Genomic DNA, 14,911 nt, shown 5'->3' with positions numbered 1-14,911 from the left:
AAATTTATGTGTGATCAAGGAAAAAGAAGAATATTGGCAACAAATATTAGAGCGTCTCATTGCTTTAGTGAGATTTCTCAGTGGGCAAAATTTAGCATTCTGCGGCCACGGTAGAAATGAAAAATTATAACTCCAGATAATGGAAACTTTTAAAAATGTGTTGAATACCTAGCTTTGTTTGATCCAGTCATGAAGGAGCATCTACGTAAAATAACTGATCATGAAACACAGGTTCATTACTTAGGAAAAAATATGCAGAATGAACTGATTCAAATCCTAGCAAATGCCATTAAAAAGAAAATTATAGAAGCTGCCCATTCTGCAAAATACTTTGCAATAATACTGGACTGTACACCCGATGTGAGTCATATTGAACAAATGACGATAATCATTTGTTTTGTGGATACGGAAAAGTCTGCAGATGAAGATAATGTTGAAGTGCTCATAAAGGAACATTTTTGCGGTTTCGTACCACTGAAGGAGACGACTGGAGCATTTATGACTGAAACGATTCTTGAAACAATGTCATTATCTGTTGAAAACTTACGTGGCCAAGGCTATGGTAATGGGAGTAATGTGAAGGGTAAAGACAATGGTGTGCAAAGGAGAATGATGGAAATCAGTCCTAGGGCCTTTTTCATTCCTTGCAATGCGCATTCTCTGAATTTGGTTGTCAATGATGCTGCTAGATGCTATTTGGAGGCAAGGAGTTTCTTGGACCTGGTGCAACGTGTTTATGTGTTTTTTCTCAGGCTCAACATGCCGTTGGGAGATTCTGATTTGCCATGTGAATTCTCTAACTGTGAAACCACTTAGTCAGATCAGATGGGAGAGTTGCATTGATGCTTTGAAGACTCTTCGCTATGAACTTGGAAACATTTACAATGCCCTAATTGAAATTTCTGATGATATCTACCTTTACTGGATCATCTGTCAAACGTTCAGATGCAGAAGCTCTTGCAAATGGCCTTTCCAAGTTCAAATTTGTGACTTCACTTATTTTGTTGTCTAATATCCTTTTTGAGATTAACCTCAGTAGTAAGCAGCTTCAGGAAAAGAACCTGAACATACATTCTGCTATCAAAAACTGCAGAAAACTAAAAATATTCTGGAGGAATTCAGAAGTGATGAAGGGTTCGAAAGAACACTGGTAGATTCTCTCGAGCTTGCTGAAGAAATAGACTTTCCGACAGAATTTGAGGCAGAGCCCGTTCGCATTCGGCAAAAGAAACAGCAGTTTTCGTATGAAGGACGAGACACACCCATTCAGAACCCAAAGCAAAGGTTCAAAGTGAATTTGTACTTTGCAGTCCTTGATACTGCTATTCACTTGGTTGACGAAAGATTTCAACAGACGCAGCAGCTAGAGTCAGGATTTGGCTTTCTGTATGATATCCACAGCTTGCAAAAGAAAACAGAAAAACAGATAAGAGAATTTTCCATAAAACTGGAGTTGGCATTGACTCATGAAAATTCAAAAGACATTGATGCTACAGATTGTGTAGTCAGCTTCAGGCTTTTCAAGACAACTTAAGAAACATTACACTCCTTTAGAAGTACTGAACTTTGTTTGTGAAAATAAACTCTCAGGCAGTTTTCCAAACATTTTAATAGCTCTATGCATTATTTTAAGTTTGCCAGTTTCCATAGCTAGTGGGGAACCTAGCTTCTCAAAGTTAAAATTGATCAAAACATATCTGCTTTCAACAATGCAAGAGAGACTTGTTGGACTTTCAACAATGTCTACAGAGCGTGAAATAGCTAGAAAACTGGATCTAAGGGTATGTCTACACTACCCGCCAGATCGGCGGGTAGTGATCTATCGATCAGGGGTCGATTTATCACGTCTAGTCTTGATGCGATAAATTGATCCCTGATCGCTCTTGGAAGTGGAGTCGACGGGGGAGCAGTGGCCGTCGACCCAACGCCATGAAGATGCCGTGGTAAGTCGATCGAGGTATTCACGTAGCTGAAGTTGCGTACCTTACATCGTCCCACCCCCCCAGTTTAGACCAAGGCTAAAAGAACTAGTGTCTGAATTTTCAAAACTTAAAAGCAAGAAAAGTCATGTTTTAAGAGCACAGAGTGTTTCTTATTCAGAGTGTTTTGTAACTACAGGTTAAAGTTCATTGAAGAGTTTTCTTACTTCTTTCTATATTGGATGTGGTGGTAATGGCAGTTAAAGCAGGATAGTGTAATGGATGATTTTGGATTTCTAATAATAAATAATTATAATTAACATTTTTAATACATTTTTATTTGAAATCAGACTGAAATATCATCTAGCTGTCATGTACAAATCTATTCTGAAAATGTTGAGTCTCTATTTTTATCTGATCTCAGAAACATTGGTTGGATAGAAGGACAGACGGACAAACCGAATAATTAAGCCTCTGTTTAAAAGAAAACGCTTAAAAAACGTTAAAAGGAAAAAAGGGGCAAAATGTTTCCCAGTTTACCAAAAACCTCAGCCTAGATCTGCCGTGGACGTTTGGGGGTGGGGGCGCTGATTGCATGGTTCGCCCAGGGCACCAGTTGCTGGCAGCTAGTCTAGGGCCGCCCCTACATCCTCATGTATGACAGGGGTAACAGACAATGCTGCCTGTCTAAGTTACATTTCCCTGGCAGAGCCTAGTTACAAGGGAAATATCCACAGGCAACCCCCTCCCTTCCCGCACTGCTCCCAGCTTCTGTTGGATTTTTTTTAAAAAGGGACAAACTCATGATCTTTGGGGCTCTGATTCTTGAGTGTTCAGGGCTGCCCTAGGTCTTGGCCTGATTTCCAGGCAGGTTTTAGACCTCAGCCACACTGGAATCAGACCAGAGTCACTGCTGGCTCTGGCAGGGGGTGAGTGCGGATGGGCCAATGGGATCAGCCTCTGCCTGGTTGTCCCCAGGGGCTGCCGGGGGAGTCCAGGGCAGCTCATTCTTCAGGTGATGCCACCAGAGGGCTCTGGCTATTGCTAAGGGAGAGGGGTTTACACTGCAATGAGGGCCAATCCCTCAAAATGGCCCCTTTGATTCTGCTCTTTTTCTAGTATTTGGCTTAGAGATGCTGTTACTGGGAGGGTCTGAAGAGCCTGGGGGGAATCGGGGTGTGACATGGACTGAAGCCCCTTCTGTAACCTCCCCCATCGCCCCTCTTACCCCCGACAGGACTTAGGAATCACATCCACATTTCGCTCCAGATCGTCCCGTCCTTCCAGGAGGACAGGGAAGGGAAATGGCTGTGATGGAGCCAGCTCAGGTAGGGGATTTTCAGGGAGCTGCTGGGCGGGGGAAGGGAGAGGCGGGGAGGAGACAGGGTGTGAGAAACCTGCTGATTTTCTGAGTAGGCCCATTGTTGGTGGGGAGGGAGGGACCTTCGCCCATTTCAAAAACGGGACACAACCCCCCTGCACAGGGCTGGAGCCTGAACCCGCTAGCCAGAGGCTGCTGTGAAATACGAAGGGAAGTGCTTGGGATTCCTGTCCCCGGCTCAGAGCTCTGCTTCCCATATCAGACTGTGTCTGTCAGGGATGCCCTACTCCATGTGCTGGGGGGGACAGGGAGCTCTCACCTTCTCCCACCCCTGAAGCCTCCTGGCTGCTCTGAGCAGGGTGGGGGTGGGATTCTGCTACTCTGGCCCTCCCAGAGCTTCACTTTTTTTTTCTTCGTTTCCCATGACTAGCGGGATTGTGGCTGGGGCAGCAGGTGCTGAGTGCGGGACTCTTGTTGTTTCAGATGCTGGTGACCTTCGAGGAGGTGGCTGTGTATTTCACCCAGGGGCAGGGGGCTCTGCTGGACCCCGCTCAGAGAGCCCTCTACAGTAATGTCATGCAGGAGAACTACGAGATGGTGACCTCGCTGGGTAAGGGATTCCCATCCCCTTGGTTATTAGAAGCCATTGAGTTTGTGTGTATGAATCTCGTCAGGTTCTTCCCTCATCAGTTAGATCAGAGGGGAATGTTTTGCATAATGAACAGTTGCCCTGTGCGAGAGACTTGCATCTCCTTGCCCTCTCCAGTGAGACAGGGTGTCAAAACTGAATGGACATGCTAGCTCATCCCCACCCCTCTAGCTTTCAAAGGGGCAGAAATCATTTGTTGTCCTTTCTGTATTGATCCCATTCACACACACAATCCTTGTTTTACTCCCTTCTTGGGAATAGCTCCAGCTGTTGGGAAGGCTTAGAAGTAGGCAGGGGTTTAACACCAGAGCTGTGTGTGTGTGTCAGCAAGACCCCTAGACTGCGCAGATCCTGGGAACACCTAGTGAGAGTGTAAAAATTCCCCTCACCTCCCCAGACATCTGCCTCTCCCAAGGGGGCTCAGCGACCATGTTCCCGTCCTCTTGGGTTCCATGTTCCCCAGCAGAGCATAGGGACAGGTTCCGCTCACAGAATGTCCTTCGTGACAGACGCGCTCTCAATCCTCCACGCACCCTGATCTGGTCTGATTTTCCTTCCTTCCTGCACAGGATTCTCCCTTCCCAAACCTGAGCTCATCTCCCGCCTGGAACGAGGGGAAGAGCCGTGGGTCCCGGATCTCCAGGCCTGCGAGGAAAGAGAGAGCCTGAGAGGAGCCCGCACAGGTGAGGACTGACACTGAAATCATCTGGGGAACGAAGAAAAAGTTGAGAATCCTAAAAATGTGGTGTGAGTAAGCACCCTCAGTTCTTCCTCATGTCACCCAGGGCAGCGCTGTAGTCAGCAGATATTGCTCACGGCTTTCCACCTGTCCTGTTAGCTGCAGGAGTTTCCATTCTGTCTCTCCTTCCCTGTGAGTGTTTGTGTGGGATGTGGAGGCAAAATCCAATTGCTCAGTATTCGCAACTGTAGTGTGTCGCGTTTTCCCTCGGTGCTATTCTTCTTTCTCCCCAGCACAATGACTCCTGTCTGAATTGTCTCTCTTTCCTGGCAGGTGATGAGAGAGTGGGTGAAAACAAGGAGGAGAATGATCATGAGGAAGTTCCTGGGGAAGTGGAACCACAGGGGACCTCTGTGCGAAGAGCTGAAGGGATTTTTTCCCAGTGCTGGGAACAGGGAGAAGCCTGGGGAAATTGGCACAGGTCAGAGATGCTTCAGGGAAACCACCCAAGGAAGAAAGTGGATGAATCTATTAAATGTGGGGAAGGAGACAATAATCCCACAACACAGCAGACAAATTCCAAGGCAGACAAACCCTATGAATGCCTCGGTTATGGGGAAGGATTCATTCTGAGATCACATCAGACAGTCCATACTGGAGAGAAACCACTTCAATGCGTGGACTGTGGGGAAAGCTTCAATACTCGCTCAGCCCTGAATAACCATGGGAGAAGCCACAGAAGAGAGAAACCCTCTCAATGCCTCGAGTGCGGGAAATGTTTCATTTGGAAGTCAGAACTAATTAGACATCAGCTAAGCCACACAGGAGAGAGACCCCATAAGTGCTTGGACTGTGGGAAAAGTTTCAAACAGAGGTCAGACCTTTTTAATCATCAGGCAATCCACACAGGAGAGAGACCCCATAAGTGCTTCGACTGTGGGAAAAGTTTCAGTCGGAGGTCAGTCCTTGTTAATCATCAGAGAATCCACACAGGGGAGAGACCCCATAAGTGTGTGAACTGTGGGAAAAATTTCATACAGAGGTCAGACCTTATTCAACATCAGAGAATCCACACAGGAGAGAGACCTCACAAGTGCTTGGACTGTGGGAAAAGTTTCAGTCGGAGGTCAGCTCTTTTGAAACATCATGCATTCCACACAGGAGAGAGACCGCATAAGTGTTTAGACTGTGGAAAAAGTTTCATATGGAGGTCAGACCTTGTTAAACACCAGGCATTCCACACAGGAGAGAGACGCCATAAATGTTTAGACTGTGGAAAAAAATTCATACGGAGGTCAGACCTTGTTAAACATCAGAGAATCCACACAGGAGAGAGACCCCATAAGTGCGAGGACTGTGGAAAATGTTTCATACAGAGGTCAGACCTTCTTAAACATCAGAGAATCCACACAGGAGAGAGACCCCACAAGTGTTTTGTCTGTGGGAAAGGTTTCATATGGAGGTCACACTTTGTTAAACATCAGAGAATCCACACAGGAGAGAGACCTCACAAGTGCTTAGACTGTGGGAAATGTTTCATACAGAGCTCAAACCTTGTTAGACATCAGGCAATCCACACTGGAGAGAGACCCCACAAGTGCTTGGACTGTGGGGAAATTTCACACATAGATCACACCTCATTAAACATGAGAGTATCCACACAGGATCTAAAGTTCTCTGACACAGGGACAGAAAGTGTTAAGGAAATTGCACGTCATTGACCTAGATTCAACCTTTAGAGACATATTAGAAAAGTGTGTCCTCGTTAGATAAACTAGAGCTTCGAAAGGTAAACGTGTATTGTTAAAGACATGGAAGAAGATGGTAACTGAAGGAGTCTTTGTTTAGCTATATCTTGTTAGAGGTTAACAATGGAAATAAACGGTTCCTGTCTAGGGCTGTATTCTGTTAATTCAGAGATCAAAAGGAATTATAAACATTTAGTTGGTTGGTTGTAATATTGTCATTGTTTGTCTATGAACTGCTTTATGGAGCATCACCTTATGTTAAGCCATGTAATTAATTACCAGTGATGTTTAGGAAATAGAAGGTTACTTCAAAAGCCTCTTGTTCAGCCAAGGACTGTGTGCTGTCGAGACGCTGCAAAAATGATCCTTTCTTACCTGATCTGCCTAAACTTTATTTGGGGGGGGAGTATGAGTCGTAAGACTGAGATCTCCAGTCCCCTCTGGACTGCCCTGACATTGAAATTTGGACATTGGACTAGGACTGGATGAAATGATTCTGTAAAGGACTCTTTGCAATTCTAAAGCATCAGTTGTACAGTGAAACTGACCTAAGGACTCTATGCGTGTCTGTGGGTATGTCTACACTACGAAATTAGGTCGATTTTATAGAAGTCGATTTTTAGAAACCGATTTTATACAGTCGATTTTGTATGTTCACACGAAGCGCATTAAGTCGGTGGAGTGTGTCCTCACTACCGTGGCTAGCATCGACTTACAGAGTGGTGCACTGTGGGTAGCTATCCCACAGTTCCCGCAGTCTCTGTTGCCCATTGGAATTCTGGGTTAAGCTCCCAGTGCCTGATGGGGCAAAAACATTGTCACGGGTTTTGGGTACATGTCGTCAGGCCCCCCTCCTTCCCTCAAAGCAACAGCAGAGAATCGTTTTGCGCCTTTTTTCCTGGGTTACCCGTGCAGACGCCATACCACAGCAAGCATGGAGCCCGCTCAGCTCACCGTATGTCGCCACACAGCAGCAGCTCCTTGCCTTCGCGGCAGATGGTGTAGTAGGACTGATAGCTGTCGTAGGTCTCCTAGGTGCTCCTGGCAGACCTCGGTGTGGTAGATCAGGGGCGCCTGGACAGACATGGTTATTCTCTTCTTAGAGCACCGAATGGGAGCCAGAGACTCCAGGTCATTCTCTTCTTTAAGTTTTGTCTCATGGAGATTCAGTCCTGCCTGGAATATCATGCGAGCTGGAGGCTTCTGCCTCAGGCTGCTCTCCCAGCCTGCAGCACTGTGCGGTCGCACCTACCCCTTACTCCCATGGCTCATGAAGCCTGGACAGTAGTAAGGAGCAGGCCAACTATAGGCTGAGCAAGTGGTGGAATGTGCCTTTGGACGTTTAAAAGCTCGCTGGTGCTCTTTGCTGAGTAGGTCAGACCTCAGCGCAACCAACAGTCCCATGGTTATTGCTGCTTGCTGTGTGCTCCATAATATCTGTGAGAGTAAGGAGGAGACATTCATGGTGGGGTGGGAGGTTGAGGCAAATTGCCTGGCGTCTGATTTTGAGCAGCCAGACGCCAGGGCGATTAGAAGAGCGCAGCAAGGCGCGCTGTGCATCAGAGAGGCTTTGAAAACCAGTTTCATGACTGGGCAGGCTATGGTGTGACAGTTGTGTGTGGTTCTCCTTGATGCAAACCCGCCCACTTTGTTGATTTTAATTCACTGTAAGCCAACCACCCTCCCCCCTTTGAAATAAAGTAACTATTGTTTTGAAACCAGGCATTCTTTCTTTATTAATTAATAAAAAATGAGATAACGGACAAGGTAGCCCGGGTGGGGTTGGGGAGGAGGGAAGGCCACAGTGCTTACTGCAGCCACACTAAAAATCAAACTGTTTGAATGACAGCCTTCTGTTGCTTGGGCCATCCTCTGGAGTGGAGTGGCTGGGTGCCTGGAGCCTCCCCCACCGCGTTCTTGGGCGTCTGGGTGAGGATGCTATGGAACATGGGGAGGACGGTAGGCAATTATACAGTGGATGTAGCAGGGGTCTGTGCTCTTGTTGACTTTCCTGCAGCTCCAACAGACGCTTCACCATCTCCGTTTGCTCCCCCATTAGCCTCAGCATCGCGTCCTGCCTCCGCTCTTCACGCTCACTTAATTCTTTCCTGGCCTCTGCCACTCAATGCCTCCATGCATTAAGCTGTGCCCTATCCGTGCGGGAGGACTGCATGAGCTCGGAAAACATGTAATCACGAGCGCGTTTTTTTCGCCTTCTAATCTGCGATAACCCCAGGGACGGAGACGATAGGGGGAGCTGAGAAACATTCTACGCTTTACGATTCTGGGGGGACTGCATGGTCACCTGTGCTGCTGAGTTGGCCACGCTGACCAAACAGGACATGAAATTCCAAAGTTCCCCGGGGCTTTTCCTGTGTACCTGGCTAGTGCATCGGAGTGCAAAGTGCTCTCCAGAGCAGTCACAATGGAGCACTCTGGGATAGCTCCCGGAGGCCAATACCATAGATTTGCGTCCACACTACCCCAAATTCGACCCAGCAAGGTCGATTTTAGTGCTACTCCCCTCGTCGGGGCAGAGTACATAAATTGACTTTAAGTGCCCTTTAGGTCCATGGAACGGGGTTGGCTGTGTGGATGCAGTCATTTTTAAATCAACCTAACGCAGCTAAATTTGACCTAACCCCATAGCGTAGACCAGGTTGATCTTTTAACCAACACGCTCTCTCTTTTCTTCTTTTAATCTTAGTTGAGTTAATAAGAATTGGCTGTAAGCGTGTATTTGGATAAGAACTGAAGTATTTCTTAACTTGGTGGATAATGTATTGGATCCTTTGGGATTGGTGGAACTTTTTAATATTATTAATAAGATTTTCAGTAGTCCACATCATATTTCACTGGGCTGTCTGGGAGGGAACCCAAGGCGGGGTTGCTTCAAAGGACCTGTGCTTTGGCCTCTGTGTAGCCCAGTAAGGTTTTTGTAGAAGCTGTTTTGTTGCTGGCTTGGGGAATCAAAGTATTGGAATAGCCACCAGTTTTGAGGATTGTCGGCCCCATTCTTTAGAGTTTGCCCTAATTGAGCAATCTTGTTCAATAAGTTCACACTTACTTCTTGTTCAGGCAATCACTTAGAGAAACAAGTTTGTTTAAATTTATGGAAGATAATGCTGCCCGCTTCTTATTTACAATGTCACATGAAAGTGAGAACAGATGTTTACAACATGGTGAGCTGCAGGAGATCCCCCACCTCCAGAGGACTGGGGAGCTCTGGGGGATTTCTTCCCCTAGGCTGGGGAGCTGTGGGGGTTACCCTGCTGCCTGCAAGGGCTAGGGAGCACCAGGGTCCCCCACATCCTGGGGGACTGGAGAGCTCTGGGGCTCCCCCAAACTGGCAGCGACTGGGGAGTTGTGGGGGATCCCCCATCTGCTGGGGCTGGGGATCTGTGGGAATTCCCCCCAGGCTGGGGAGCTGCTGGGATTACCCTGACACCTGTGGTGGCTAGCGAGCTCCGTGGGTCCCTCTCATCTATGGGCCCTGGGGAGCTCTGGGAGATCCCATGAAGATGGGGGAGCTGCAGAATGCCCGTCTGCGACAGCTGGGGAGCCACGGGGCATTCCCCCATGCCCAGAGGTCCAGGGGTCCCCCACACTTACAGACAGCTGGGCAGCTGAGGGGATTCCCCCCCCACAAGCTGGGAGCTGCAGGGGTTGCCCAGGTGCCTGCAGTGGCTAGGGAGCTCCCAGGGTCAGGAATCAGGGGGACTGCAGAGCAGTGGGGTATCCCCCGAACTTGAGATGAATGGGGAGTGCAGAGCCACAGGAGGATCCCCAATGGCCATGGAGACTGGACAAGTGAGGAATAGGGAGCTTCAAAGGATTTCCTCCCTGCACCTTGCACTGGGGGCGGATTCCCAAGGGCAATTCCCAACTCCCCGGCCTCTGGGGAGGCTTAGGAGGTATTCACCCCCATTCAGAGGGCCTGGGGAAGGGGAGCCATTTCCTCCCTGCCCCCGGGGAAATTCCCCAATGCCCCCAACCCCTGGGGAGCTACTCAGGATTCCTCCCGCATCCGCGGGTCCTTGGGAACTCCAGAGGTCCCAGGCACACATGGCGACTGGGGAACTGAGGGGTATTCCACAATGCCCACGGGTTGTGGGGAACCGCAGGGCATTCCCCAGTGCCTGGGAAGAGTGGGAAGCCATTGGCCCACGAGGACTGGTGGTGGCTTGCAAGCTGCGGGGGTGTTTCCCCACCAGCTGAAGCGGTTGCCGAGCTGCAGGGGATTTTTCCCTCTGACACCATGGGCTGGAGAGCGCCGGGGCATGACCCCATGGAGGCTGGGGAAATGCAGGGCATTCCCCGCCGCCATCAGTAGTGGCTGGAGTCAGAGCGATGGGGGAATCCCCTCACCCCCGAGGACTGGGGAGCCCTGAGTCACTCTCTTCCCAGGCTGGGGTGCCGCTGCAGATTCCTGCCTCGCCCACACAGGCTGGGCAGCTGGGGATTATTCACCCGTGCCTGGGGCAACTGAGGGTCCCACAGGGGAGGGTAGCCACAGTGCATTCCCCCTGTCCACGGGGGCTTAGGAGCCACGATGGTTGAATGAAACTTTTCCCGCAGGCAAGGCATTTCTGAAGTTGTGACCAGGGTCCCAGGGGGCCACAATGAGATTGCTCAATTAGGGCAAACTGCAAAGAATGGGGCCGACAATCCTCAAAACTGGTGGATATTCCAATACTTAGATTCACCAAGTCAGCAACAAAACAGCTTCTACAATACCTTATTGGCTGCACAGCTCCCTTAAAGCCTTGGGCTCCCTCCCAGACAGCTCACTTCAACATGATGGGGATTACTGAAAATCTTCTTCATCATATTAAAAAGTTTCACCAATCCCAAAGGATTCAATACATTATCCACCAAGTTAAGGAATACTTCAGATCTCACCAAAATACATGCTTACAGCCAATTCCTATTAACTCAACTAAGATTTATTAAAAGAAGAAAAGAGAGAGTGTTGGTGAAAAGATCATTGTACATACAGCCATGCATAGAGTCCTTAGGTCAGTTTCACTGTAGGGATGATGCTTTAGAATTGCAAAGAGTCCTTTTCAGAATCATTTCATCAAGTTCTAGTCCAATATCCAAATTTCAATGTCAGGGGGGTCCAGATGGGACTGGAGATCTCCGTCTTCTGACTCACACTCCCCATTGAATAAAGCTTAGGCAGATCAGAGAAGAAAGGATCATTTTTGCAGCATCTTGACAGCACACAGTCCTTGGCTAAACAATAGGCTTTTGAAGTAACCTTCTATTTCCTAATCATCACTGGTAATTACATAGATTAACATCAGGTAATTCTCCATAAAGCAGTTCATAGACAGTTTATCACAAACTTTCAGAAGACAAACAATGACATTATTACAATCAAGTTTTATCTAAATGTTAATATTCCCTTTTGATCTTTGAATTAACAGAATACAGCCCTAGACAGGAACCGTTTATTACCATTGTTCACCTCTAACAAGATATAGCTAAACAACGACTACTATAGTTACCATCTTCTTCCATGTCTTTAACAATACACGTTTACCTTTTGAAGCTCTAGTTTATCTAACGAGGACTTTTCTAACATGTCTCTAAAGGTTGAATCTAGGTCAATGACGTGCAATTTCCTTAACACTTTCTGTCCCTGTCTCAGAGAACTTTAGATCCTGTGTGGATTCTCTCATGATTAATGAGGTGTGATCTCTGTGTGAAATTTCCACACAGTCCAAGCACTGGTGGGGTCTTTCTCCTGTGTGGATTCTCTGATGTTTAACAAGGCGTGACCTCCATATGAAACCTTTTCCACAGACTAAACACTTGTGGGGTCTCTCTCCTGTGTGGATTAATTGATGTTTAAGAAGGTCTGACCTCTGTATGAAACTTTTTCCACAGTCCACACACTTATGGGGTCTCTCTCCTGTGTGGATGGCCTGATGTTTAACAAGGTCTGACCTCCGTATGAATCTTTTTCCACAGTCTAAACATTTATGGTGTCTCTCTCCTATGTGGAATACCTGATGTTTAACAAGGTCTGACCTCCATACAAAACTTTTTCCACAGACTAAACACTTATGGGATCCCTCTCCTGTGTGTAATGCCTGATGTTTAAAAAGAGCTGACCTCCGTCTGAAACTTTTCCCACAGTCCAGGCACTTGTGAGGTCTCTCTCCTGTGTGGATTCTCTGATGTTGAATAAGGTCTGGCCTCCGTATAAAACTTTTCTCACAGTCCAAGCACTTGTGAGGTCTCTCTCCTGTGTGGATTCTCTGATGATGAGTAAGGTCTGACCTCCGTATGAAACTTTTCCCACAGTCCAAGCACTTATGGGGTCTCTCTCCTGTGTGGATTGCCTGATGATTAAAAAGGTCTGACCTCTGTATGAAACTTTTCCCACAGTCGAAGCACTTATGGGGTCTCTCTCCTGTGTGGACTGCCTGATGTTTAAGGAGGTCTGACCTCTGTATGAAACTTTTCAGACAGTCAAAGCACTTATAGGGTCTCTCTCCTGTGTGACTTAACTGATGTCTAAGCAGTTCTGACTTCCAAATGAAACATTTTCCACACTTGAGGCATTGAGAGGCTCTCTCTACTGTGTGGCTTCTCCCATGGTTATTCAGGTCTGAGCGATTCTTGAAGCTTTCCCCACAGTCGAAGCATTGAAGGGGTTTCTCTCCATTATGGATTGTCTGATGTGTAAGAAGCTGTGATCTCGGAATGAATCCTTTCCCACACTGCAGGCAGTGACAGGATGTCTCTTCCTTGGGATTTGTCTGCTGGGTTGTGGGATCCTTGTCTCCTCCCCCACATTTAATAGATTCATCCAGTTTTTTCCTTGGGTGGTGACCCTGAAGGTTCTCTGACCTGTGCCAATTTCCCCAGGCTTCTCCTTGTTCCCCGCACTGGGAAAAATTCCCTTCAGCTCTTCCCACAAAGGTCCCCTGTGGTTCCACTTCCCCAGGAACTGCCTCATGATGATTCCCCTCCTTGTTCTCACTCCCTCGCTCAGCACCTGCTGGGAGAGATACAATCCAGAGAGGAGTCATTGTGCTGGGGAGAAAGAGGAATAGCACCGAGGGAAAACCCAAAACAAAGACTGAGCAATTGGATTCTGCCTCCACATCCCACCCAAACATTCACAGGGAAGGAGACATGGGAAGGAAAGTCCTGCAGATAACAGGACAGATGGAAAGCCGTGAGCAATTTCTGCTGACTACTGCGCTACCCTGGGTGAGATAAGGAAGCACTGAGGGCGTTACTCACACCGTATATTCAACTTTTTCCTTCATTCCCCAGATGGTTTCTGTGTCAGTCCTCACCTGTGCAGGTGCGTCTCAGGCTCTCTCTTTCCTCGGAGACCTGGAGATCCGGGACCCACGGCTCTTCCCCTCGTTCCAGGTGGGAGATAAGCTCAGGTTTGGGAAAGGGGAATCCTGTGCAGGGGGTGGAAATCAGACCAGATCAGAGTGCATGGAGGATTGAGAGCACGTCTGTCACAAAGGACATTATATCCCTGTGCTCTGCTGGGGACCGTGGAACCCAAGAGGACGGGAACATGGTTGCTGAGCCCCTTGGGAGAAGCAGACGTCTGGAGAGGTGAGGGGAATTTTTACAACCTCACTAGGAGTTTCCAGGATCTGTGCCGTCTAGGTGCCTTGCTAATGCACACAGCTCTGGCGTTAAACCCCTGCCTATTTCTAAGCCTTCTCAAGAGCTGGAGCTATTCCCAAGAAGGGAGGTAAATAAGGATTGTGTATGTGAATGGGAATCAATACAGAAAGGACAGTGGATGACTTCTGCCCCTTTGAAAGCTGGAGGGATGGGGATGAGCTAACCTGTCCGTTAAGTTTTGACACCATGTCTCACTGGAGAGGGCAAGGAGATGCAAGTCTCTCTCACACAGCAGCTGTGCATTACAACAAAACCATTCCCCTCTGATCTAACTGACGAGGGAAGAACCTGACCAGAATCATACTATACAGACTCCACGGCTTCTGATAACCAAGGGAACGGGAATCCCTTACCCAGCGAGGTCACCGTCTCGTAGTTCTCCTGCATGACGCCCCTGTAGAGGGCTCTCTGAGCGGGGTCCAGCAGAGCCCCCTGCCCCTGGGTGAAATACACAGCCACCTCCTCGAAGGTCACCAGCATCTGAAACAACAAGAGTCCCCCACTCAGCACCTGCTGCCTTAGCACAATCTCACTAGTCACAGGAAAGGGGGAAAAACTCAAAGCTCTTGGAGGCCAGAGTAGCAGAATCTGACCCCTATTGTTCAGAGCAGTCAGGAAGCTTCAGGGCATGGGAAGAAAGTGAGAGCTCCTTGTCCCCCCAGCACACGGAGCAGGACAGGGTCTTCTCATTTCCACACGCCTGCCAGCTACAGGCTGAGACGGGAAGCAGAGCTCTGAGCTGGGGACAGGGACAGGAATCCCGACAGCTTCCCTTCGTATTTCACAGCAGCCTCTGGCCAGTGGGTTCAGGCTCCAGCACTGTGCAGGGGGGTTGTGTCCTGTTTCGATATGGGGGAATGTCCCTCTCCCCTTTGCTGCCAGGGGTCCTACTCAGAAATCATCAGGTAACTCACACCCTGTGTT

General features: G+C 48.2%; 4 protein-coding genes across 16 annotated transcripts in view; 2 read left to right on the top strand and 2 right to left on the bottom strand.

The window, feature by feature from the left end:
• LOC114022652 (zinc finger protein 501-like) overlaps positions 1-6,669 on the top strand; it is a 29,423-nt gene extending 22,754 nt beyond the window's left edge. For 4 of the 7 annotated variants that reach the window (XM_043528137.1, XM_037914118.2, XM_043528136.1 and 1 more), the window contains 2 exons: positions 4,459-4,572; positions 4,902-6,669. In XM_043528137.1, the coding sequence (XP_043384072.1) occupies positions 4,459-4,572; positions 4,902-6,289 (1,502 nt within the window). In that variant the 3' untranslated portion in view covers positions 6,290-6,669. Of the gene's footprint in view, positions 1-3,161; positions 3,248-3,723; positions 3,851-4,458; positions 4,573-4,901 lie in introns of those variants that run through there. The other 3 variants (XM_043528134.1, XM_043528135.1, XM_043528138.1) reach the window with 3 other exon arrangements.
• Positions 1-14,911, bottom strand: part of LOC114022341 (zinc finger protein OZF) — a 793,526-nt gene that overhangs the window by 683,440 nt on the left and 95,175 nt on the right. The window lies entirely within an intron of this gene.
• LOC102938599 (zinc finger protein 34-like) overlaps positions 1-14,911 on the top strand; it is a 96,044-nt gene that overhangs the window by 5,324 nt on the left and 75,809 nt on the right. The gene's annotated exons all lie outside the window — the stretch shown is intronic.
• LOC102946156 (zinc finger protein 436-like) overlaps positions 11,245-14,911 on the bottom strand; it is a 7,693-nt gene continuing 4,026 nt past the window's right edge. Inside the window, exons 2-4 of the mRNA XM_037914828.2 lie at positions 14,341-14,467; positions 13,636-13,749; positions 11,245-13,331 (exon numbers count right to left, since the gene is read on the bottom strand). Of these exons, the coding sequence (XP_037770756.1) occupies positions 11,929-13,331; positions 13,636-13,749; positions 14,341-14,467 (1,644 nt within the window). The 3' untranslated portion in view covers positions 11,245-11,928. The remainder of the gene's footprint in view (positions 13,332-13,635; positions 13,750-14,340; positions 14,468-14,911) is intronic.

This window comes from Chelonia mydas, chromosome 14 (assembly GCF_015237465.2).
Source record: "Chelonia mydas isolate rCheMyd1 chromosome 14, rCheMyd1.pri.v2, whole genome shotgun sequence".
Taxonomy (NCBI): domain Eukaryota; kingdom Metazoa; phylum Chordata; order Testudines; family Cheloniidae; genus Chelonia; species Chelonia mydas.
Note: the sequence above shows the minus strand (reverse complement) of the source record. Positions and strands in the feature narration are given on the sequence as shown.